This window comes from Hypomesus nipponensis, chromosome 15 (assembly GCF_054491055.1).
Source record: "Hypomesus nipponensis isolate SF chromosome 15, ASM5449105v1, whole genome shotgun sequence".
Lineage (NCBI taxonomy): Eukaryota > Metazoa > Chordata > Actinopteri > Osmeriformes > Osmeridae > Hypomesus > Hypomesus nipponensis.
Genome location: NC_140375.1, coordinates 7720001 through 7746252, shown reverse-complemented (window position 1 = coordinate 7746252; position 26252 = coordinate 7720001). Strand labels below are relative to the sequence as shown.

Below are 26252 nucleotides of genomic sequence, written 5' to 3'. Positions count from 1 at the left end.
AAGAATATAGGAAGTTGTGTGTGTCCCGGCTCTCCCTATTGCAAAGTTAATAGTGTAGAGTGGATTCCCTTAGTTAGCAGAGAACATCTGTAAGCGTTGATCCTACAGAAGAGGTCTTCTGCTTCCCTGGACCGAGCTCCCCCAATCTCCCATCTGTGTGTGATGGCCTGTTTTGTGCGTGTGTGTGTCTGGTGTGGGAAGTTAATTACGACCAGATTGGTTTGGTTAATGAAGCATGCTGGCTGGCTAGATAGCAGCGTGAGATGGTACTGAGTGTGTGTGTGTGTGTCTGTACGCCTGGCTGAAGTTGAATTTGCCCTGTGTAATCAGAGTTGAAGCTCTGTGTCGGGTCGATGCTGACCGGACACTAAAGGTGACAATACTATTACTCCTGAGATTACATCACAGATTGCCCCCCGGCAACACCAGAGACAGTCCATCACCTCACACTGTGTTGTGGCACAGATGACCAATCACACCTCAAGCTGTAACACAGGTGACCAATCACACCTCAAGCTGTAACACAGGTGACCAATCACACCTCAAGCTGTAACACGGGTGACCAATAGGTGTAGTGCCACTCCAGAAGGTGTAAAATCTTGACACAAAGTCTTGACTCCAACTTTCTTTCTTCTTCTACCTCTTCACCGTCTTTATTTTCTCCTTTTCATCCCTCTCCCCTCTGTTCTCTCCCCTTCCAACATGGTCTTTATTTCTTCTCTCTCCTCCCATTCCTACAGACCATAATCTGGACCTGGTTGAGAAGGACTTCACCATCAACACGGTTGCAGGAGCCATGAAGAGCTTCTTCTCTGAGCTGCCCGATCCTCTGGTGCCCTACAGCATGCAGGTGGAGCTGGTGGAGGCCTTCAGTAAGTCCCGGGGGCTAACTCTGGAGGCCATGGGTGAAAGTGATGAGGCTTTTAGGTAGAGAGATGAGAGTTTGGGAGTTAGTGATCTGGAGCTGAGAGGAGAGAGTAAGGAGATGGACCCAAGGAGAGAAGAGAGGGACATGATCGAAATAAGAGTTAAGTTCAGTGTAGTCAGATGTTGTGTGGTCAGATGCGCTGCCCGAGACTAGCTGCTCATGATACTGACTTCATCCTTTAGTCCACTTTGGAGTCATTTGTCAATCATTGTGTGTGTGTGGACTTAGCTGATACTGACTGCTCCTTAGTGGTGATGTCACTCATCATGTATCACTCCTGCCATAAAGCATGTTTGTGTGTGGGTGTCATTGTTTGTCAGCCTTTTAGAGAGCATGTCATCCTCCTCCCCTCATTGTTATGGTGTGTGTGTGTGGTCTTTGTCTGATAGTGTCTAAGTCGCAACTTTTATCTTTTTCTTCTCCTTTCCCTCCATCCAGAGATCGGTGACAGGGAGCAGAGGTACTTCACCATGAAGGAAGTTCTCCGCAGGTTCCCCAGGGAGAACTATGACGTCTTCAAATACGTCATCAGCCACTTGAACAAGTGAGTGACAGGAAGGTGGACATCAGGGTCAGGGTCACACCCTAACCAGCCTGGGTGACAGGGAGGTGGATATCAGGGTCACACCCTAACCAGCCTGGGTGACAGGGAGGTGGATATCAGGGTCACACCCTAACCAGCCTGGGTGACAGCCTCTGACTCATCAACCCTGTCACCCTGGACACACACACACACACACCCATGGAGACTGACAGGCTGCAGCCTCATGTCTCTGCTTGCTGAGTCACGGAGGATACGGGATGAGCTGTGCGATGTGCGTGTGGTGCGTCTTAACATTGACTCTCCCTCCTCCCGCCTCTCCCCCCCAGGGTGAGCCAGAACAACCGTCTCAACCTGATGACCAGCGAGAACCTGTCCATCTGCTTCTGGCCCACGCTGATGCGTCCCGACTTCACCACCATGGACGCCCTGACGGCCACGCGCACCTACCAGACAATCATAGAGAACTTCATCCACCAGTGTTCTTTCTTCTTCTACAACCAGCCGCTGGCCGACGCCCCTGGAGGACTCCCCGCCTCCCCCACCTCCACCCTCTCCTCTGCCGGAGGCTCTGCCTACTCCATGGGGAGCTCCGCCTACTCTTTGGGAAGCTCCGCCTACTCACTGGGAAGCTCCGCCTACTCCATGGGGAGCTCCGCCTACTCGTCTTCGTCCTCGCCGTCTCCGGCGCCGTACGTCATGCCGGCCACGCCCCCGGTGATCCCGCACTACGGCCGGCCCCTGATCCACCGCTCCCCGTCCCACTCGCCGCCGACCACCCCCCACACCCCCCTCCCCTCCCTGCTGCCCCCCCTCCACCCCCACGGAACGACGCACGCTGTGAACGAGGGGTGAAGGGAAAGAGAGATATAGAGGGGGAAGGGCGGGGGGGGGGGGGACAGAGAGAAAGAGAGATGGAAATAAAGATAGATTGTGATTGAGGAGAGAGCAGAAAGAAAAGAGGTTATTATGAAAAAGGAGAGCAAGGAGGAAAGGGAGAGAAGGTGAGGGAGTGGGAGGGAGACGAGGGGGAGTGATGCAGTATGTACAGGGAGGGAGAAACTTAAGTCTTTGGGAGAAGGGGTTTTATTAGCCTCTGTTGCATTTAATTAGAATTTGGAAAAAACACACACACACACACACAGGAGGGGCCAGGATAGATCATAGTATGAGCCACTATGTAACATGGGTCCTTATTTACCTCTTAACCCTCTCCTTATCAGCCCCTTCCCTCATTAGGGTAACACACACACACACACACACACTGCTTTGTGCAGCCAGCCTGTCAGCATAGGACTGTGACAGAAGGCGTAACACTCTTATGCTTCCCCCTGGAAACTCAGTACAGAACATTACCCCCCTGCCAGCCCCCACCCAATCCTGCCCCCAGCAGAAGAATCCCCTCCTCATTGGCCTGGGTACTGGGTGCGTGGGGTAAGGAGGGGGAGCTAGATAAACAGTATGGACCACTATCTGGATTCCACCTCATCAAACACACGCACACAATCCGGCCTTTCTAGGACCCTGGGGAGAAGCTGGGCTGGGACTTCCTTTTATTTGACCACTGTTACCAGAATATGGACTAGAGACTCTCTCAGCCTTGTGCTGCCTCTCCCTCACAGACACAGACACACACAGACACACATACCGGGCGTTGCCAGTTGCAACAGTAACGGCAAGGACAAGAATCTTGACCAACTGGATCTGCTGGGAGATTCAAGCAAGGAACTCTGTGTTTTCACACTGACGGCAGTTAGGGTAGCTCCTCCTTTTCTGTCTTTCTTTCTGTGTGACCCCGTGACGCCTGGGGCTCCAGGCTGTGTGACCCCATGACCCCTGGGGCTCCAGGCTGTGTGACCTATCTCTGCTCTGTTCTGTTTTACCAAGGGTGGATGTTTTCTCTCTCTTTCCCTCTTTCTCTCTCTCTTACGCTGACTTCCTGTGTCTCCATGCTTCCATTTTGTATGGATCAGTTTTAGAGGGTTTCATGTTGATCACAGGCCAATAAGGCTGCAGTCTCACACAGGAAGTCCCATCCTTCCTGTTCTCTGTGGTGCTTCGGATTGGCCCGTGTGCTTCTTGGGAGGGGCCAAGTTCATGTTTGGACCAATAGAGACTGCATGAGGTTTGGGCTAGGGATGGGTGGGGCTTCAGTTGAACAGACAACCACTAGTTAATGTTTTCAGACACAGAGAAGAGCAGATACAGGGCGTTCCTGTCCAGATTCCCAGAAGGCCTTGGGAGGCTTGACTTCACTCTGTCCTGTCAACCAATCCAAGAGCTTAGTGAACCTGGACCTTGGTGAGCCCTACAACCGTGACCTTGATCTGTGTGTGTGCTTTTGCTTGTGTATTTGTCAAAATTTCACAGGCTAACAGAGAGAGAGAATAACATCGGTCACTTCCTAGTTCAGTCTGATTGGCTCCAGCTGTCGTTGGACTCGAGTTGGGCTCCCTGGCGTGGCGTTGCTCTGTAGAATTTTCCACAGGACTTTTAAAGCATGTCAAACCTGGTAGGTGCAGTTTATTAACCACTCCGAGAGCCAATCAGTTAAAGGACAACAGGAACGCGCTACTGCCACCTGGTGGCGGAGGTGGTATCATAGCCATTACCTCACCCTCTACTGCATGGGCGGAACACCCATCTCCCTCCTTAGGGATCAACATAAGATACTCGGGCGCAGTTTCACATGAAATGTATCAATTGAAGGTGAAATATGAGGGAGTATTACCCCCCTTGGGACTCTGGGTGAACATAAAAGAAAGATCTAGTATCTATTTAAAAGCCATGATAACTGCATTGAGATTAGCCTATAGATTCTGACCTGTAATGCTCTGTTTCTGGATAGACAGCCGTGTGGTCCACAGGCCATGACAAGCAGTGGGTCGGTTCTCTCTTTCGTTCTGTGTTCACTGCTGTTATTCTCGGGCTGCAACAGCTTCTGAGCAGTGTCCTTGTTTGACATGACACTGGTAACTTACCCTGGGAGAAAGAAAGGACTAAAGAGAGATGGAGAGAAAGAGGAAGTGAGAGGGGAGGAAAGATGGTGAGCGAGACACACAGGAGGAAAGAAGTGCAGAGAGAGGGAGAAGGAAGGAACAGAAATGGAGAGAAAGAAACAGAGTGAGAGTTCCGGTGTTCCGGTATAGAACAGACAGGCCATTCATCCAGACGGGATGACAGACGGGATCACGGAATTCCATGGCTCTTGTCTGCTGTTGGCATGGAAACACTTTGTGATCGTCCAGAGATAGTTTAGCCTGATTGTGAGTGAATCTGGAGAAATCAGCTGTGTGTGTGTGTGCGTGCGGACGGACTTGTGTGTGTGTGTGTGTAGTCACACTTTTCCATGCTCTATTTAACTTATCCTTCACTGTCTCCATCACCAACCTGACCAGACCTCCCAGTAGAGATATCTCTGCTTCTAGAGTTACACTTGACTAAAATATAGAGAGACAGAGAGGGAGGGAGAGTGCTGTAAGAAGAGAGTAGTAAGAATGAGTGGTGGTTGTGGGGGGAGGAGGGGAGGGGAGGTTGGACTCTGGTACGTGTCACTGAAGGGCCTGCCCCAGGAGTGTTGTCTGCCTCACTGTGGTGACTGAGCGTGAGGCCGCCAAAGACTAGGCTACGAAAACAGGGTGGGGGGGGGGGGGGGCGTCATGACACATGGGGAACACATGTATAAAAACAAAACAAAAAAATGTGACATCAGCGATCATACGTGACTGCTTCACTCACTGACTTTCTTCTTTATTTTTGCAACTATGGTGACAGATTAAGTTAAAATGATAAACAAACAAAACTATATCCAAATGGTTGTTTATATCTATGTTGGAAGGTGTGTGTGTGTGTTGGGGGGGGGGGGGAGGCTGGGGAGGGGGTACCTGGCTTTGCCCTTTTAGTTGATGGTGATAGAAAACAAAAAAATGTTTCTTTTCATGTTTTATTTTATGAATAATAAAAAAGAAAGTTTTTTTTAATCATTTTTGTGAGTGGTGCGGAGGCCTGCTGTGTGTGGTGCATGTTCTCAGCCAACCAAAGGGGGGCACCACATCACACGGTATTTAAAGAGGAAGAATAAAAACAATAAAATGGCCCAAAAAAAACGAAAAAAAGATCACATGAAATAATGGGGAAAAATTTAAAATACAATGGTTGAAAAATACAAATGAAGTAAAGTGAAAAGATACATCAACTTAAACAGAGTTGTCCTCATGCAAAGAGTCTGTTCGATCGCTCTCCATGGGGATGGCCCATACAGCAAGCCTTACATGACCTGTATCATAGTTAATAAATCAAATCTTGTAACGTCTGTCTCCTGTGTCTCCTTGATCCTCATTCTGCCCACCAGGCAGCACGAAGGACATGAGGGTTCAAGTACCGTAGATCGTCATGGCTACAGTGCTCTGATGGGTATAATAGTTGTGTGCCGTCAAAGACATTGTTAGTGGACCAGTGGAGGAATGTGGTTATTGGTGGGACTTCCTGTCAGCTGACCATAAGGTGCTGTCTCTGGAGCACCAGGAGAAGAGCAGCTGTAGTGGAATTTCTATGATTGAATGTCTGAGGTCAGAAGAATTTGTCTTTATCTATTTATTCTTGAAATCAAGGAAGAGCAGTTCTAAAACAGTACCATAAATGATGTCTGGAGTAGAAAGGCTCACAAAAATGTCATGATCTGAGCACTGTTTTATACAGTAATTCCAGACAGTTACATGATTAGTTCAATAGTTCATGTCTATCAAAAGAGGAACTTTTCAATAACAGAAAGTAAAAAAAAAAAAAAAGGAAATAGGTTGCAGAACTTAATACAGATTCCCAGTATTAAAAACATAGCTTGAGACAAGACAGAAGAACTTGTCAGCAAAAAATCCCTGTAGTGTGGGAAAAACAAGCAGGGTTATTAAACAGTCAAATTTGTTAGACGTTTGTCAGCAAACGGAAACTTAAGCAATACTGTCTTAGGCCAAAAGGTTATACTAGCTTTACAGAAGTTAAAACCTCAGCAATAATTGTTCTAGGCCAAAGAATATTATAGACATCTTAAAGAATTGTAATGTTCTATTACACAGCACTGCAGATAGTGGAACAGCTGCTGAACCTGCTGTGTGTGAATCTACTCATGTGTACATTTGACATCTTATTCATCAAACACACATGTATCCAAAGCAACATACAAATAACAGCTTTAGTAAGTACAGGACAGAGAAGATCAGGGATCAAAAGAGCACCGTTCTATTAAACTATGTAAGTGTAGTGCCAAGGAACGGTCTGAATTCTAACCAAACACAGTGAAACAGTAACCTCAACTACAAACTACATAATCGACCAGGGTTGCTGTCACTGGAATGGAAAACTATTTTACCCCCAACTCATTATTAACCAGCATACTCTCAACAGCAACTTCTCTCTTCTCCTGATGGCCCATGGTCTGCACTGTGCATAGCACCACGCTAGACTTCAAAACACTGAGTGAGGTATTTTAGGGGGAGGGGGGTTAAGAGGGGGTGAGGATTTGAGCCCCTGAATGTGTTAATTGAAGGGCCTGACTTATGTCCCTGAGACAACTGTGTAGAGAGAAGGGCCCAATGCCATTTCCGTCCCTGTGAGTCCAGAATCAGAGCCTGGTGCCATTTTGGGATGACCTCTTTTGACCTTTTCTTGGACTTCAACTCAAAGGAAATCCATGTCAGTGACCTTCAAGTGACCTTTGAGGACGGTGCGATGTCTCCTCGCTGTGGCTCAGAGGGGAGAACTCCCTGATTGGCTCTGAAAAGGGCGACCGCAGGGTGGCTGACCTATGAACCCTGACCTTCATGGGGTGTCCGTGGGGGGATATGTGGAATTTGATGTATCATCATCATCATCATCGTTCAGTATGTTGGCACAGGTTAGACTTAGTACCTCAGCTGTATGTGAGTTCAATGAGGTCTTCAAAGAGAATATTGTCATGGTTCTAGACTGGTGCTAACTTGGGACTCTATGTATCGGACATTTGCATGTATATTAGGTCAGTAAGCATGTTTACATGTACACTACAAAGCACATTTCTTAGTGTTTATTTAACACCAGGAATGTGTATCGACCTCATCATAGTGGATCTATACAAACACTTAGGCTAATGGTAGTAAAACACATTTTCCTAACATAACTTTCTATTTAGCAAAGGTTGTTTCAGTGGTGTGGGTCTAGTATGAAGTAGCTTAGTGGGAATGCTGTCAAAACCCCACCCCGCTCTGTCCACCACGCGTGTAGGTTTTTACAGTGTTAGTTGTCATATGTCAAACAGTACATTTTTCAAGAATGTTCTCCCACCACTGTATACCTGCGTATCACCTCGAGTACTTTAATGGCATGTTCACAGCTTTGTTTAATCTCCACTGGTTTTGTGGCCACGTTCGTAGTCCCGAAGCTGCACTTACACATACTAACCACTTGCAGGAGTGCTTGTCTCACATTCAGGCACCAGTTCCTCCGACGACCGAGCACGTACTTATGCCTTCTCGTAAACCTGGGGGCGAAGGCGTTCCAGCCCTGAGCACGTGCGCCGGATGATGAGATTTGATATGAGAGGAGAGAGCAGTTTCTGCTGCACCGTGTTGGAACGTCTCATAAATTGGTTAATCTCTAGTTTCTTAGCTCTCATACTAAATCGGCCTAATCGCTATTAGAACAGGTAGGCTAGCCTACTGGCTTCTGTGCAAAGAGGGTGGGAGGGTATAGGACAAGGTTATTTGCAACTATAGAAGATTTAACATGGACAGCTTAGGCGAGCTTATTAGAACGCTATTGTTGCTTACCACTTAAGTATGAGCTACGTGAGGTGTCTCATCCAACCGTGAGATGCGATTATAAAGTTCTGAAAAAAAGAGAGAGACTTAAGTGGTGCTCCCTCCTCCCGTCCGGCCGGTCTTATGATCAGTCGAGTCACGTCTCTCCGCTCATCCGTGTCTTTCTGGGTCTCGCTCGCAGCTGCGGGCTGGTATTGAATTCAGATGTGGTCCGTCTTCCCGGTCGGCTCGCGCTCTTCCTTTCAGTTGCCACAGGTGGAAATGCTGTTATCAATACCGCTGTTCGGGCCCGCCTCCAGGCCAATCACTCTCATCGATGATTTAAGGTGCCCCGGTCCCCTCTCTCACCTCTCCTCCCGCGAGGTGATAATTGATCGTCTGGGTCACTGTGGTATTTCGATATTGATACCTCGATTGATGGCATCGCTCTGGGACGGGGTTCGGTATTGACAAGCTGAAAGTGAGACAGACGCATGGATGGATGAGCGAGTTCCGGGTGTGGAGGACCGGAGCGGCGTGGCGGAGACCTTGGTCAAGTTCTCCTCAGCAGTACAAATATATTCGTGCGAAAAATGCAAACTCCGTGTACACTTTTGAATGAGAAACAAGACAAATAAGAATATTTTTCTAACAGTTTAATTGTCTTTGTTGGATGAGTCATGCCTGACTGTGTCTATACATAATAATATGGTAATCAAACCGTTAACTAGAAACGATCTGACATTGTGCTGAGGTCACTGGGTAGATGGGCCTACGGGTGACCGGCCGCATTTGGGACACTGAAGGGCTGGTGCCCTAATGTACATTCTCCTGATTGTGTTTCCTCAAGTGGAGGGAAATGCAAATAATTAACGTATGAGCAACGCGTGCTTGTTTTTTGCTTGATTAATTATGCCGTTTAATTCCTGATCCACCTCGCGCTTCGCGGTAATTTCCCCACGGTCTCCGCTTCTGTTTCTTCTCTCGCGCTGCTTTTTTTCATTCCGAAATGAATAACGGATCCGACGGTCTCTGGCCCCCACGGGGAGCTCGGTGAAAGAACGGATGAGCTGACCGATCATGAGAGACTTGAATCTATACCGGAGCCGACAGATAAGAAGCGGAGAATGAAAGGAGTCTGTGATTCGCGCGAACATCCCGTCAAACATCAAAAACACTTTCCTGTAACTTTCAGAGTTGTCGAGGAGCCTGTGAAGGTTGAGTATACCCTCAACCTTAATCCTGATAATCCACAAACTTCAGACACCAGGATGTTCATTCTGTCTATTCTTCTCCCACACAATTTATAGGGCTTTTTTCCAGCGTAAAGTTGTTTAACATCTGCATTTATTTGTATATATTCTTGCTTATCTCTCTTCCACTGTGAAGAGCAGGTGGGATGCCCAGTAGAGCAGATCAAGCTGTGTTTAACCAGGTTGATGTGTGTGGGAGAGAGGGAAGGTCGGAAGTGTCTCAGGTGTCAATCTGGCCAAGCACACCAAACCCAGCATGCTGACAGGAGCAGGTTAGTCTCTCTCTCTCTCTCTCTTTCTCTCTTTCTCTTTCTCTCTCCCTCTCTCTCTCTCTCTCTCTCTCTCTCTCTCTCTCTCTCTCTCTCTCTCTCTCTCTGTGTCTCTCTCTCTCTCTCTCTCTCTCTCTCTCTCTCTCTCTCTCTCTCTCTCTCTCTCTGTGTGTGTCTCTTTCTCTTTCCCTCCCTTTCCTTCTCTTCTTTCTCCCTCTCGATCTCTCTCCATCCATCTCACCCCAGTCCTCCCCTCTCACCCCCACCTCCTTCCTCCAGCCCCTCTCTTCCTCCGCCTCCCTCCCCCTGCCTCCCTCCCCCTGCCTCCCCCCTGGGTATTGAGTTCAGATCTAGGCCTGTGAGCTCCAAAGCCTGCTCTAATCCTCAACATCGATCGCCCTGAGAATTTCCTCCATTGCACAGCAGGCCCCCTCTCTCTGCAGCACACACTCCCACTCCCCTATCCATCTCCACTGCTCATCCTGGGCAGAAGGGTGGAGAGAGAGAGTGACAGAGAGAGGGAGAGAAAGAGTGTGAGAGAGACAGGATGTGTCTGAGAGAAAGCGAGTTAGAAAGACGTAAAGAAATGCTTCAGTATTGGACAAGGACACATTCATTCTGTTATATCAGACCTTTTCCACTCGGCTCGACTTTCATCTGCTCTGCTCTAGTCTGGTCTAGTTCAGTCTTGTCTGGTCTAGTTTAGTCTGGTCTGGTCTAGTTTAGTGTAGTGTTCTGCTCTGTTCTGCTCGACTCTGTTCACTTTGCTATATGAACTTTTTAGGAGATTACAGTACAATGACAAGATTACCCTGCAAAAAAAGAATGAACAAACTCCAACCTCCGCACACACACACACAAACACACACACACACACACACACACACACACACACACACACACACACACACACACACACACACACACACACACACATAGGTGTAGTTGGTTACAGAATTGTGGCTAGCTGCCATCTCTAGTCATGACTACAACTAGGATCCCTCCCTCCCTCCCTCCCTCCCTCCCTCCCTCCCTCCCTCCCTCCCTCCCTCCCTCCCTCCCTCCCTCCCTCCCTCCCTCCCTCCCTCCCTCCCTCCCTCCCTCCCTCCCTCCCTCCCTCCCTCCCTCCCTCCCTCCCTCCCTCCCTCCCTCCCTCCCTCCCTCCCTCCCTCCCTCCCTCCCTCCCTCCCTCCCTCCCTCCCTCTCTTTATTAATTTATTGGGTTGTTATTCTCCTCCCAGACTCTGCTAATGAAGGCTGGATGCAGATGAGGGCGAAGGTCATTGCCGTAGCGATCGACCCTGGTGCCCCACAGCATGGCACTCTGACTGGCACGGGTCCGTGGCAGCTGTCAATCAAACACATACACACACACACTCAATCAAACAAACACACACTTTCTCTGTCTTCCTTACACACACACACCTGCACATCCACAGTTAGGTAGCATGAGTAAGTTCTAGGGTATAATGATGCACACACATACAGGCATGTGTTTTTTTTAAACGATACATGGGTGCACACACACATACACACACAGAAAAGAGAAAAAGTGTTTTCGTGTTAGAATATTTGTGTGTGTGTTGATATTAGTTAGTGTAGCGACACCTGGCTGCCAGGCTGTGCCCTTCTGTCCTCTCCTGCCCCACCCTGCCCCACCTGCCCCATCCTGCCCCTCTTGCCCCACCCTGCCCCTTCTGCCCCACCCTGCCCCGTCCTGGCCCTCCTGCCCCTCCTGCCCCACCCTGCCCCTTCTGCCCCACACTGCCACACCCTGCCCCATCCTACCCCTCCTTCCCCACCTGCCCCATCCTACCCCATCCTGCCCCACCCTGCCCCATCCTACCCCTTCTGCCCCACCTGCCCCAATCCTGCCCCTTCTGCCCCACCTGCCCCATCCTGCCCCTTCTGCCCCACCCTGCCCCGTCCTGGCCCTCCTGCCCCTCCTGCCCCACCTGCCCCATCCTACCCCTCCTGCCCCACCCTGCCCCACCCTGCCCCACCCTGCCCCACCCTGCCCCGTCCTGGCCCTCCTGCCCCACCTGCCCCATCCTACCCCTCCTGCCCCACCCTGCCCCACCCTGCCCCACCCTGCCCCACCTTGCTCCCTACTTCACGATCCTCCCCCAGTCCCACCTTAATGTCCCACTCTGGCCACCGTACCTCAGCACTCAGTGGGTGTGTGTCTGTGTGCGTGTGCACACACGGACACACACACACGCTTGGACACACACACGTCTCTATTAGCAGTTATACCATGCTTGCCATGCACCCTTCCTCGTAACTATGCAAAGCAGGGGTCCTGTCAGTCAGTCGCCACAGTGACACGGAGCTCCACCTCCACAATTAGAGCTGACAGGGCGGGATTAAGGGGGGGGGCGGGCCCCCGTCGACCTGCCGACCTGTCAATCACGCGTCGGGCATCCGCACGCCTGTTTACTGTCAGATCCCATCTCTGTCTGTCAGACGCCCTGGCAACCGTCGCCGAGGGAGGAGGAGAAGGGGGTGGGGGGGAGGAAGGAGAGGGGGGTGGAGGAGAGGAGATCTGATCAGAATTAACTATGCTTCTCCCCACAGACTGGCCCGTGCTTTTAATTCATGAAAGGATGAAGAGGATGGTGGGAAGGCAAAAGAAGAGGAGTGGAGAGAGAAGAGGGGGAGGGAGGGGATGAGGGTGGAGAGCATTTAAAACCCTGTGCAGGATCTTCTTTAGAACTTTCAGAGTGATGTTTCCCTCTCGCCCTTTCAGACAATCACTCTTTCCCTTCCGTCTTTCTTTATCCCTCCCTCCCTCCCTCCCTCCCTCCCTCCCTCCCTCCCTCCCTCCCTCCCTCCCTCCCTCCCTCCCTCCCTCCCTCCCTCCCTCCCTCCCTCCCTCCCTCCCTCCCTCCCTCCCTCCCTCCCTCCCTCCCTCCCTCCCTCCCTCCCTCCCTCCCTCCCTCCCTCCCTCCTTCCCTCTCTCTTTCCCCATCAACTCTGCCCTGTGAGAAAAGAAAAGAGATGATTGTAAATTTTAAGTTATTTTCATGATTTTCTTACACAAGCTGCATGTGCAAATGTTTGTGTGTGCGTCTATTTTGTGTTCTGATATATGGGTTTTTAGCTGCACTGTGCATACACACCTGGGCAAACACATTTGTTTGTGTGTCTGTGTGTGCGCCAACCATAATGAGGGTTTTAATCTTCGCCACACACAATATGTGTATGCTAATGTCTTTGATTTGTGTGTGTGTGTGTGTGTCTGCTCCCTGACCCCAGTCCCTGGTGTGTGTGTCTGTCCCCTGAACTCTGGGTCTCCAGTGACGGAACCCCTCGGCCCCCAGCGCCCCAGCTCTAATCCCCCAGCAGAGGACTGCTTTGCTGGGGTAGAGAGGGGGTCCAGGAGGGGGGGGGATCTGGAGGTGGAGGGGAGAGGTGGGGAGCTAATGGGGGTGCTGAGGGGAGGCTGGGCCAGTGTGTTTGTGTGTGTGTGTGTGTGTGTGGGGGGGGGGGGAGGTCCTTGGAGGGTAGGCGAGGGGATGTTGAGAGGAAGAAGGGGGAGCAGCATTAGAGGGGGGTTGTACAGTGTCAACTCTCCAGATGGAGGGGTGGAAGAGAAGGATTAGAGAGGGAGTGAAGAATGAGGAGGAATTTTAGTATAGGCAAAGGCACACACTGAGACACATTCACACACATGCACACACACATGCACACACACACACATGCACAGAGATGGATGCCCTTTTGAATTCCTAGCGCACATGTAGGTACCTAGTAAACATCATCTGCTGAGGACAGGTGTGTGTTTACTACAAGGGCTCTGCTGTGCATCAGTCAGAAGCACACAGCAGAAGACAAGCCATCGCACACTGACGGATGCATTTGCATGGTTCATATTGACAGTGCTTATGTTGCTTGGGGGTGTTTGTGTGTGTGTGTGTGCATGCATGCGTAACACAATTAAAGCCCTGTTCCCTAGGTCAGTCTAATGGTTTGTGATAATTCAATATGTAGACAAACAATTATTTTTCACAATAGGGTCCTTGACTGGGTCATTTGAGTCAATAAAAGGAAAATAAGACGTCTTCATTTCGAGTTTCTCCATTTTCTTTCTCTCTTTTTTCGTATTTGTATTTGATTGAATCTCAATGTCATGTAAGGGCAATATGACCAGTCACCTGTGTTGTGGAGATTGAGATAATGGTATGACTCAATTTCCTACAGAACATATCATACAGATTCAACTAATGATTGAAGCTGCCCACCCAAGGGAAGGAGAGGAACGGAGAGAAAACTGGAACGGAAGGGTAGAAAAAAGAGAGACAATGAAGGAGGGATTGAGGGAAAAGGAGAAAGACAAGAGAGGAAGAGAGATAAAAAAAATATATATATAGAGACAGAGAGAGAGATCCAGGGGCAGTGTGGTCCATGGCTGCTAGCTGGCTCTAGGTAACTAATGCTGACACAGGGAGTGATTGCTTGGGGAAGTTGTCATCCATCATGATTTCAGATGGACTCACAACAGCGCTCGCTTTCTGGGGTTAGGGTCAGGGGCTGAGGAAGAGGTGTGGTTCAGACTGGTGTACAGTGTGTTTGTGTGTGATGAGAGAAGAGGGGGAGCAAGTAGAGGACACTTTCGTGTGTGTGTGTGTATATACACGACTGTGTGTGTATGTATACATGGCTGTCTGTGTGTGTGTGTGTGTGTGTGTGTGTGTATATACAGGGCTGTGTGTGTGTGTATATATACATGGCTGTGTGTGTGTACATGTCTGTGTGTAATTCTGTCCAGCTTCAGTACCTAACTCCAGCAATGTTTTCTGGATTCACACAGTGTCCAGCAGAAAGTGTGTGCATTCATATTCATGCACACACACAAACACACACACACACATATATTGTATTGATGGCTGGAGGCCCCTCTAATGTTCTAAGAGCCTGCCTATGGTAAAGGTTACTGCTAACCCTATCTATCACATGTAACACCTCTCTGGAGACCCTCCCCTCCACCCCCTGTGGTGTGGGTGTATGTGTGGACCATAGGCATGTCTGAGTGTCCTCGCCCATGTCTGTGGGTCTCTGTGTACACGTGTCTTTTCATGGGGGGGGGGGGACTGTGGCAGGGGGGAGTCTTGGGAAGGGGAGGTGGTGGTCAGGATCTTCTGGCGGGGGAGTGTCAGTGTGTCTCTTAGAGGGGGGGGTGGAGCGTGGGGGAGAATGGTGGGGAGAGAATGGTAGATGCTCTATCACGCTAAGAACAAGGTAATTAATCTATTGAAGATGCCTGATTGCAGTTGACTTTGGGAATACTGACCAGACCATGCAGAAGAAGAGCGAGAGGGGGGATGGAGAGAGGGGGGATGGAGAGAGGGGGGATGGAGGGGGCAGGGAAGCGAGAGAAAGGGGGATGGGGAAAGAAGGGGAGAATGAGAGATGGTAAAGAGGGGTGTAGGGGGATACGTAAAAAAGATAGGTGGTAAGGAAATTAAAGATTGATTATGATAATAAGAGTAGTCATAGGGGAAGATAGGTGAAGATGGAGGGGGAAGTGAGGGAGAGACAGAGGAAGAGAGAGACAGAGAAATTTGTCAGCAACTCCTAGAGTGAGTCTAATCACTGCAGTGTGTTTGTATAAATGCCTGTCTCTCATTTTCCAACACTAATATGCTTTTAAGACTCTATTTGTAGACTGACGTTGGTGGCTCTGTTTAATGGAATAATAATAAGCTTGAATGCCGTGTCTCAGTGTGTGTCTGTGTCTGTGTGTGTCTGTGTGTGTCTGTGTGTCTGTGTGTCTGTGTGTGTCTGTGTGTGTGTCTGTGTGTGTGTGTGTGTGTGTCTGTGTGTGTGTGTGTGAGTGTGTGTCTGCCTACGGCCGTGTAGCTGCTGCATCATGTATGGTGGCTGTCATACCAAAACCAAGTTGATCAGATTTAATGTTCACTGTTTGTGTGGTTTGTAAAAAGGTGTCAAGTTTTATGAACTTACCCACTTCAGACCAAATCTACCAACGGGTACAAATAAAGTAACCTGAACCTGAAGTGTGTGTGTGTGTGTGTGTGTGTGTGGGGGGGGTTGTTGTGTTAGTGTCCCTTTTGACACTGCACTCGTACACAGATCCACAAAAACCTTTGTCATGTCGTCTGATTTGTCCATGCATTGCCAACTAACAAGCAGCGGACAGACAGACAGACAGACGAGCAGGCAAGAAGTTTGAGTGAGAAGATCTGAGAAGAACAATAACTGGATAGAAAGAGAATTATAGAGAGAAATAGAATGGGACACAAAGAAAGAAGAAGAGAAAATAAGAGAGAGAGGAAGATAGAAAGACCGAGGGGAGATAAATAGTTGCAGCTAGTAGCATTAGCATTCCCAGTGCAGCGTGGCTGTCTGTTAGCCTGTGGCAGCTACAGCAGACACGCTCAGAATCCTCTACACACTCTCTCTCTCTCTCTCTCTCTCTCTCTCTCTCTCTCTCTCTCTCTCTCTCTCTCTCTCTCTCTCCGTACTTCTCTCTACTTCTTTTTTCTCTCTTTCTCTCTCCTTCTCTCTGTTTCTCCACTTTCTTTCGTCTATCTCCCTCATCCCTCTCTCTTAACTATCTGTCTCTTTCTCTCTCCTCTCTCTCTGTCTCATTTTATCATCAAAAAGGAAAAAAAATAATTTATTAAGTCACGTCCTTCACAAACACAATATGTTTCTTTCATTTCTCTCATATCTCACACAAAAAGAGAGAAAGAGCTAGACTTCCAGGACAGACACTGTTTGACCTTTACCCTCTTCCCTCCCACCCCCCTCCCCCTTTATCCCCTTCCCCCTATCACCCCTCCCCTTATAATCTATCCCCCATCTCATTCAGTGATAGCATGTTTGTCTGTGGTTCGGTCGCTATAGCAACAACTGTGTGTGTGAAGGGTTGGGGCTCAGGGGGCCAATCACAGGTCAGTCTGGTGACCTCTTCCTGTCTGTGTCACAGTGGATTGACCCCTGACCCATAAACCCCCCCACCCTCCTTTCTCTCAAAACCAAGGCTGTGTGGAAACGTTGGAGAATGGTTGTTATGAGACAAACCAGAAAGATAGATGCGTATTTGTTTTATCGCCCAGGGCGGCCCTCAGCACAACTGGAGGCGTTTCCATTCACATCACATGGGAATTTCTCCAAGTAAAAAGTAGTGTCATTTTCCCCTTGAACTTAAACGCTCAGAGACCTGCTGTTCCAGCTGTCATCTGTTATAGTATGAGATGTAACCTTGAGTCTAGTGTCTCCCCCTCCATCTCTCTTCCCTCATCTCCCCCCGTCTCCCTCCATGTCTCCCCCCTCGTCACCCCCGTCTCCCCCTGCTGGCACGGCGACGCCTGCTTCTGAGAAATGGTTGCTGACTCCAAAGTGTGATCCATTTAGATAGTGGTGAGTTTCTCTCTCTCTTTCTCTTTCTCCCTATCTCTCTCTCTCTCACACACACACACACACACACACACACACACACACACACATACACGCATACAATTGTACACACACTCACACAACACAAAGGGAACGCACACACACACAGAGTACCACAGCTACACACAGGTCTCCAAACGTAGTTCCTCGGTTGACAAGTCATCTCAGATAAGCTTGATTGACAGGTAGTGAATGTTGACTACAGTATGTTAGGACCTAGATGATATGGCTTCTATGTGCTATTACATGTAAATCACTTCACACCACCCTGTCAATACCAACTCTACAGCACATAAACAACACTACATACAATAAACATCACATTACATTTGGCTTTTTTATTTTTCTGAATTTTCTAGCAATATGTTAGTCCTCCTTTTTAAATGTCATCATCCTTTTGTGTTTCAGTTCAAGCCCGTAGGCAGCTTCACTCAGACAGATTGTGTTGGAGTGGTGCATCGGAATTTCTCTATTGTTGATTCTGGCCCTGTCCTCCCCTTTCTCTTACATTCTCCTCACTCCATCCTCCAGACTCTTGCTTCTTCCAACTGTTTTCTTATCTGTTTTGTTTCCCTCTGTCCTAACTATTCTCTCTCTCTCTCTCTCTCTCTCTCTCTCTCTCTCTCTCTCTCTCTCTCTCTCTCTGTCTGTCTCTCTCTCTCTCTCTCTCTCTCTCTCTCTCTCTCTCTCTCTCTCTCTCTCTCTCTCTCTCTCTCCCTCCCTCTCACACTTTCTCTCCTACACCGTTTCTCTCGATCCTCTTTATGGCTTTTCTCTCTCTCTGTCTTTCTTTTTGTCCTTTTTTCTCTCTCTTTTCTTCCTCTCTCTTTATTTTTCACTTTGTCCCTTCCTCGATCTCTCTCTGCTTCCTCCTTCGTCTCTCTCTCTCTCTCTCTCTCTCTCTCTCTCTCTCTCTCTCTCTCTCTCTCTCTCTCTCTCTCTCTCTCCTCTCTCTCTCCCCCTCCCTCCATCCCTCCCTCCTCCTCTTTCCCTCTCTCCCCCTCTGTCTCTGTATTCTGTCGTTCTCTGGGCTGGTCTCTAGTGGATCACCAAGTCGTGTCCCTCATTTATTTATAATTAGTCAGGATGCTGAGGGAATGTTAAGGTACAAGAAACTCTGTCTGGGTACAAATGGCCTGGTGTTCTTCTCTCTCTCCCAAACACACCCACATAATAGTCATGCACAATACTCAAAGGAAGTCACTCACTCCCTTATATACGCACTCGCACACACACACACACACACACTCACACACACCCACACACACACACACAGACACATTCACACACACAAATACATGTTTTTACGATCATACAAAAAAGTCAATTTGGTGACAATTTGGTGGTCTTGTAATCATTGAATCTGGGGAGGTCTTGAAGATTTCACCCACTGTATTGTTGCTCCCCTCCAGTCTTGAATTCTGTGTGCGGCACTAGAAGTGTCCACCGTGACTTATGACACAGTATGTGTTTACATCTGACTGCATTACTGTCAATCATGTCAGACAAGATTCACCTGGGCATGGGTGATGAGGCTGACAGGACACAAACACACACATACAAACAAACACACACACATGCTTACACACACACACACACACACACACACACATACGCATGTGGTCCACCAGGAAGAGCTTTGTCCTTGGTGCTTGCGGGGGAGGAGGTGGTTGTACCTGACTCCTCTCCTCTCCTTGTGATCTCTCCGTTCTTTTCCTTTCGTGCTCTCTGTCCTCTCTCTATCCCTCTCTTCCTCTTCCCCTCTCCTCGGATCCCTTCATCCCTCCGTTCCACTCTCCTCCGCCCAAGGCAATGCTGTCCTGCAAGCTTTGATCAGCAGGCCAGGGAGGAGAGAGGGATGTGGGGAGAGGAGAGAGGGATGGGGGGAGAGGAGAGAGAGATGGGGGAGAGGAGAGAGGGATGGGGGAGAGGAGAGAGGGATGGGGGGAGAGGAGAGAGAGATGGGGGAGAGGAGAGCGGAAGTGGGTCAGAAAGTTGTGCTGGAGACTGCAGGAGAACAAGGCTGGAATATCGAATAGGTGAGACCGAGCGATAAAGACAGGGAGGGAGAGAGAGAGAGCGAAAGAGAGAGGGAGAGAGACATAGATAAACAGATATGTAGAGAGACGGAAGTGGAGGGAGAGACAGGGAGTGAGAGAGACAGAAAGTGGGAAAGACAGAGCGATGGGGCAATCTTGTGCAAAAGAGATAGTGAAAGGAGAGATACTGACCAGAGAGAGAGAGAGAGAGAGAGAGAGAGAGAGAGAGAGAGAGAGAGAGAGAGAGAGAGAGAGAGAGAGAGAGAGAGAGAGAGAGAGAGAGAGAGAGAGAGAGAGAGAGAGAGAATGGATAACCCATGCTGGGTTAGATTGTGCTGAATGAGAAGAGAAGCAGAAGATAAAAGTGAAAGAAAGAGAAGCAACAGGAAGAGATGGAGGAGAGAAATATGGCTATAAGACGTTGTGTGTGTGTGTGCGTGTGTGCGTGTGTGTGTGCGTGTGTGTGTGTGCGCTTGTGCGTGTATGTGATTGGTGAATGAAAAAGCCCGGAACGCTATAGAGGACAGATGCTGGTGTCTGTGTTTTTGTTGCTGTGTGTATATTTGTGTTTTTGAGTGTGTTTTACACGTGCGTTTATGTGTGTGTGTGTCCGTAGTTATGTTTGACTCAGGCTCTTTGTATTTTTATATCATTAAGATTCAACCTCCATTAATATTCAGATCAATCCATTAATATGCACTGTGTGTTTAAACCTCTCCTGATGTCGTCAGCCCACTGGGGATGGGAGCGGGGCAAGGAGGAGGCTGGGGGAGGGAGGGTGAGAGGGAGAGGGTGGAGACAGGGAAGGAGGAGGCTGGGGGAGGGAGGGGGAGAGGGTGGAGACAGGGAAGGAGGAGGCTGGGGGAGGGAGGGGGAGAGGGTGGAGACAGGGAAGGCAAGGGGAACGGCAGAAGAGGAGAGTTGGGGGAGGGAGGGCAGTGGAGAGGGGGAACAGGGGTAGAGGAGGAAGGCAAAGGGGAGGGAGGGCAAAATTCGGTTACAGCTGGCGAAAAGAGTAGGAAGGGCAGGAACAGAGGGATGAGTGGGGCAAAGAAGAAGAGGATAGAAGGATGGATGGAAGGAGAAATGTAGCGTGGGTGGAACAGGGGGAGAGACATTGGGGTTGGGGCGCAGGGTTCTTCCACTGGGGACTGTCGGGGTGAGTGGGTTGAGAGGGGGGAGGAATTGAAGAAGTGGGGAGGGGGGTGGGGGGGCAGGAGGGGGGGGGGCAGGAGGGGGGGCAGGAGTTGGTGGTTTTGGAGTAATTGGACCAGGGGGAGGTTAACCATACGCTAATACACACATGCATATGCACCAGCATTCAAACACATACACACATACATTACACACACACACACACACACACATACACTCACACACCTTACAAACACACACACACACACACATACCTCACACATCCATACACATACACACACACATCTAGTCAGTATCTGACACAGTCAGGCACTTAAGAGCACAGTGAATGAAAGTGGTAATTACAAGTAATATTGCAGGGGTGGGAGAGAAGAACAGGGTATACAGGTCACTCCTGATTGGAGGAGAGGTGGAGAGAGAGAAGAGGCATTAAGACCACGAGAGAGAAAGGTAGAAAAGAGAAAGTTGACTTACAACAGCTTCTAACTCAGCCAAGTACCAAACTACCCAGCTGCATGTTGTCCCCCAATTATCTTAAAAGCTTCTTCTCATATTATACACATTTACTGACCAACTCATGTAGGGTAAAGCATAGAAATATAATCATTAGTTCAGTTAAGTGTGCTTTGACGTATGCCCTGGTATGTCTGTTGCCATGTCACCTAGTTAGCATCGCGCAACCAACTTGTTTTCATTACTGTAATTAACTGCTTTGTTTAATTGTACTGTGTGTCCCTTTGCTGTCACAGAGTCAACGACTGAAGGATGCCATCTTGGCAAAAGGTGGCTACACAGAGAGGGAAAGTGCATTAGCGATAGAGGGGGGACAGATATAGACCTCTGTACTACTGTACATCACTTTGAGGAAAAGTGGCTGCTATATGGATACATAAATGAACATTTATGTTTTTACGTAAGTAGATAACATGCTTTGCATTAGATCTTAACACACATCCAATGTTTCGTTATGCTGAAGTATTGTCAATCATCAACTCGGTCCAGAGTGTGTTGAGGTGATGTTGGAGTTATGTTAGATCGATGTTAGAGTGATGTTAGAGTGATGTTAGAGTGATGTGAAGGTGATGTTAGATCGATGTTAGAGTGATGTGAAGGTGATGTTAGAGTGATGTGAAGGTGATGTTAGAGTGATGTTAGAGTGATGTGAAGGTGATGTTAGATCGATGTTAGAGTGATGTTAAAGTGATGTTAGATCAATGTGAAGGTGATGTTAGAGTGATTTTAGAGTGATGTGAAGGTGATGTTAGAGTGATGTGAAGGTGATGTTAGAGTTATGTTAGAGTGATGTTAGAGTGATGTTAGAGTGATATTGGAGTGATGTGAGGGTGATGTGGAGATGATGCTGGTGTGATATGGGGGGTGATGTTGAGAGGGCGTGGCTCTGGCTGAGATGGTTTCACATAAACACACACACTTCATTCTAAAAGGACGCCTTGGGAAGACTTTGAGGACAAAATCAGACACCGTCTTTCAGCCTCTCTCTTTCAGCCTCTCTCTCTTTCAGCCTCTCTTTTTCAGCCTCTCTCTTTTTCAGCCTCTCTCTCTCTTCAACTCTGTCAGTTCTTCCTCCCTAATGCAGATACAGAGATATTTCTCTGTCGACAAGACGTACACCCACACACACACACACACACACACACACAGAGAAGGCCCCAGAAGGCCCAAGGCTATTTCTAAGGGAAATGTTCTGGTGACTCTGCTGTCATGTCAGCTGTTTTAACAGCAGAGGAGTGAGTGTGTGCATTGTTGTTTAAGGAGGTATGTGTGCTTTGGGGACTGGGGTGTACCAGGGTCTTTGAGGATATCCCTCTCCATTCAAAACCCTGCCAGACAATTATCCAAGAACACAAGAAAGAAAGAAAGAAACAGAGATATGTGAATAGAGAGAGCACAGCAGACATATGGGGGGACACATAGAGGGAGAGAGAGAGACAGGCTGAGTGGAAACAAGAAGAGAGAGACAGAGAGACAGAAAGAGGAAACCTAAACAGTGTCTTTTTTTGACTGAACTTCTCACACAGTCTCAAGAATTGTGCTGCTCCCCGATGCAAGCTCCCCTGGTTTTCCTCTCACCCCCCCTCACCTCACCTCAACCCGCTGCCCCCCCCTCCCCACACACACACACACACACACACACACACACACACACACACAAAAACAGCTCCCCACTCCTCTCCTGTCCCACGCCTCCCCACAACGTTGGGTCCATTTTCAGCCTGGCGTAATCTGCAACGCTACTTAACTGAATTTATGTCTACCTCACTGCATTAACTCCAGCTACTTCTCTCTGTGTTGTTGCACTTCTGTGTACTGAAAGAGGTTGAGAGAGAGGGGGGGGGAAGAGACAGAGAGACAGAGAGAAAGACACAGAGAGAGAGAGACAGAGAGATGAGTGGGAGAGGGAGAGGAAGAGATTTGAAACCCAGACCACGGAGTAGACAGCCTATCAGTATTCAGTGGAGAGAGTGAGTGATGGAGGGAGAGAGAGGGAGACGGAGGGAGAAAAAAAGAAAGGGGGGGGTTGATGTATCAATATTCTGAGTAGTGTTTGAGGGCAAGGGAACAAACAGAGGAGAGGGGGGAGGGAAGGAGGGAGAGAGGGAGGGAGGGAGAGGGGGAAGGGGGGAGGGTGGCAGGAGAGTACTTGAGTGAGTCTCTGAATGTGATTATTTGTTCATAAATGCACACGCATGTGTACTTTGTGTACTTATGTGAATGTCGATATGTATGTGTGTATGTATGTATGTACGTGTGTGTGTATGTTGGTAAATGTGTATACTTGTGTGTACAATTGTGTGTATGCGTGTGCGGTTGTACAAGCGTGTGTGGATCTTTGTAGGACAGCGTGTGTGTTGTGTGTGTTTCTGGGATAGCATGTGTCTGTGAGTGAGGTGTGTTTTTTATGAGGGGTGTGTATGTGTTTGTTGTGGCGTGTATACCAGACCAGGGATGTAGTTTACAATACGTTTAGATGTGATGGAATCTCCCACTTGTTTCAGTCACACAATTCCCCCTCCTCCCTCTCTCCCTCTCTCCCTCACTCTCTCTCTCTTCTCTGTCTTTTACTCTGCTTGCTAATCAGCATTTGAAAGGCAGCTTTGACAGTGAGAAAGAAACTGAGGGGCAGAGAGGAGGAGGGCGAGGGCTAAACGGAATCCAGAGACACAGAGAGAGAGAGACAGAGAGAGAGAGAGAGAGAGAGAGAGAGAGAGAGAGAGAGAGAGAGAGAGGGGTGGGGAGAGAGAGGGTTGTACAAGCATGCCTTTTATATTTACTTGCGACTGAGGGGAGGGAGAGAGAGAGAAAACGAGAAAGAGGAAAAGAGAGAGACAACTGGTGTGGTGAGGTTTTCCCAGGAGGAAATGAATCTCTGCATGGGGATTGAGTGAGACAGAGAGAGAGAGAGAAATATATATATATATATATATAGAGAGAGAGAGAGAGAGAGAGAGGGAAGGAGCATGCCGGCCGGAGAGGAAGCGATAGAGAGAGAGAGAAAGAGAAGAGACTCTCACACAATCTGTCTCCTAATCCTAGTCCATCTGCAGGCTAGCGACGACAGCCTCTACAGAGTGGTAGCGGAGTGAGCCTCAGAGCCCAGGAGCTCACACACACACACACACACACGCAGGCGCGTGCCCTCCCCCTCACACACACACACACACACTCCTGCAGCGGGAAGTGTCAGCGAGTCTTCCAGTGTGTCCAGAGCTTTTGTGAGAGCAAGAGGATTGTTGTGCCTAGCCTCCAGCCTCCAGCCTTCAGTGGTGAGTTGTTTTCCCAGTTGGAAAGCAGAGACACTTTCAGGGGCGCGGGGTCTCGAAGAGGAGGAAGGCGAGGAGGAGGAAGAGAAGACAGCGTGTGAACAGGCAGCTGAGAACTCAAAGCTGGAAATGCCCGTCAGGTAGGTTGAAACTTTTTGACAGCATGCACACACACACACATGCACATCCTTTGTAAACAGACTCACACTCATACACACACCCTCTCTATCTCTCTCTCTCACACACACGCGTTTACATCATTTGTGAACAAATGTACACACATACACACATAATGTCAGCAATGTTGTGTGTGTCCCAACTGACATGAGTCAGATACCAGTTTGGAACTGTCATTGCTTTATGGAAAATGTACTTTTCTGGAATGTAAAAAAGGATTAGCTCAGCAAATTAGGACAATTTCATCATTTCAATCATATTGGCCCTTTCATATTTATCTTAATATTTGTCCCTGGATTTCTTTTTAAAAACATAAGTTTAAAAAAATAAAGAAATGTTCAATGTGATATTTTATTCAGTTAATTGTAACTTTTTTATTTAATACTGTACTGTTAATGCCCAAATCTTAGTTTATTTGTATACAAAAACATTCCCTTGTGTGTGAGCGTATGTGAGTATGTGTGTGTTGGATTTTATTCCAGTTACAGAGGTTGCATGCGTTTTCATGTGTGTGTGCGCTTGTGTGTGCGCTTGTGTGTGTGTGTGGAAGGAAACCAGACATCCACATTTCAGTTAGATTTTCACAGATGTTCTCATTTCACAGACAGACAAAGCAGACTGACATGCCGTTTGTTACCAGCGACTGTCTACCTATCACATTTTGCACAGTAGAATAACCAAGGATGGCTTAAATGACAGCGGTGGGACATGCGTCTGTTCACAGGAAGTGAGTGGGATGGTATCAGTCATTATCAGGAAGTTTGTTCAAGTCAGAATGTTCACGCCAGAATGTTTGGTCAGTTCAGAATGACACGTATGTGTGACTGTCTATTTGAGACCAGGTGCTCTCTCTCTCAGGTAGTATGTACATTACAGGACAATTGTCAAAATGTATATACAAAATATATGTAGCTTTTTAATTGATCGATTTATTTAATTGAATTGTTCTATTTATTAATGTAAAACTGTCTGACGAACAGGTTGTCTCAAGGACTGTACTGTACACAGCTAGAAGGTTTATTCGGGCTGAAAAATACTACTAATACACTTTAGAGTGTCCGTAGCAAGCAGTCAAAACTGAACATAAATTCACACACTGTACCTCTGTGTGTGTGATTGAGTGTGAAGTATGTGTGTGCGTGTGTATGAGGATGTGTGTATTAATGTGTGTGTGTGTATGTATGTGTGTTTGCATACACAAGACACCTCTTGTTTGTTTTCACTAATTGAGTGTCTGATGTAACTGTTCCACAGACCAACACACTCCACAACCCCACACATAGCACAGTCTGTGTGGAGTGCAAGATCACACGCACAAACACACACACGCACGCCACACACAAACCCACTCACACACTTGTACGCAGATAGTAGTCATCAACATCACCAACAAACACAACCACTAGTATATATTTCTATGCAGATGAAAACATTATTCTATTGTGGTGATTGTGTGTCTGGACATCACCCTATTTATTTTATATAATCTTGACTGATTGTGTTGCGAAAAGAGGCACTTTATCTATATCTATTTCAAAAAATTAATTAAACATAGATCAAGTTTAGTACGTTGTTTGGTGAAGTGTATAATGTGTCCTTACCATGAAGTATGTGGTCTAGTACTTGATTTAATATATAGTTTAGTACATTACGTTTATTTTGATACAGTTAGTACAGACTCTACTGTAGATGTTCTCTCCATGTCTACTAAACAACCTTGACAGTGTACTCAACACCCTGTGTAGACCCACTCGCTGCATCTGAATGATGCCAGGCATCAGAGACCACTTGCATTTCAAGACTTTTAAACATATTCACATGGTTACAGAGACAGGTCTTTCAGATGGCGTGTGAGAGGAAGTGTGTGAGTGTGTGTGTGTTTGAGAGTGAGATACAAACTTGTTCACATGGTT

General features: G+C 48.1%; 1 protein-coding gene across 3 annotated transcripts in view; it reads left to right on the top strand.

Moving 5' to 3' along the window:
- Nucleotides 1-2324, top strand: part of arhgap35a (Rho GTPase activating protein 35a) — a 32517-nt gene extending 30193 nt beyond the window's left edge. For all 3 annotated transcript variants that reach the window (XM_084674922.1, XM_084674924.1, XM_084674923.1), the window contains exons 6-8: nucleotides 741-872; nucleotides 1367-1472; nucleotides 1799-2324. In XM_084674922.1, coding sequence (XP_084531048.1) covers nucleotides 741-872; nucleotides 1367-1472; nucleotides 1799-2324 — 764 coding nt within the window. The remainder of the gene's footprint in view (nucleotides 1-740; nucleotides 873-1366; nucleotides 1473-1798) is intronic.
- Nucleotides 2325-26252: the final 23928 nt, after the last annotated feature.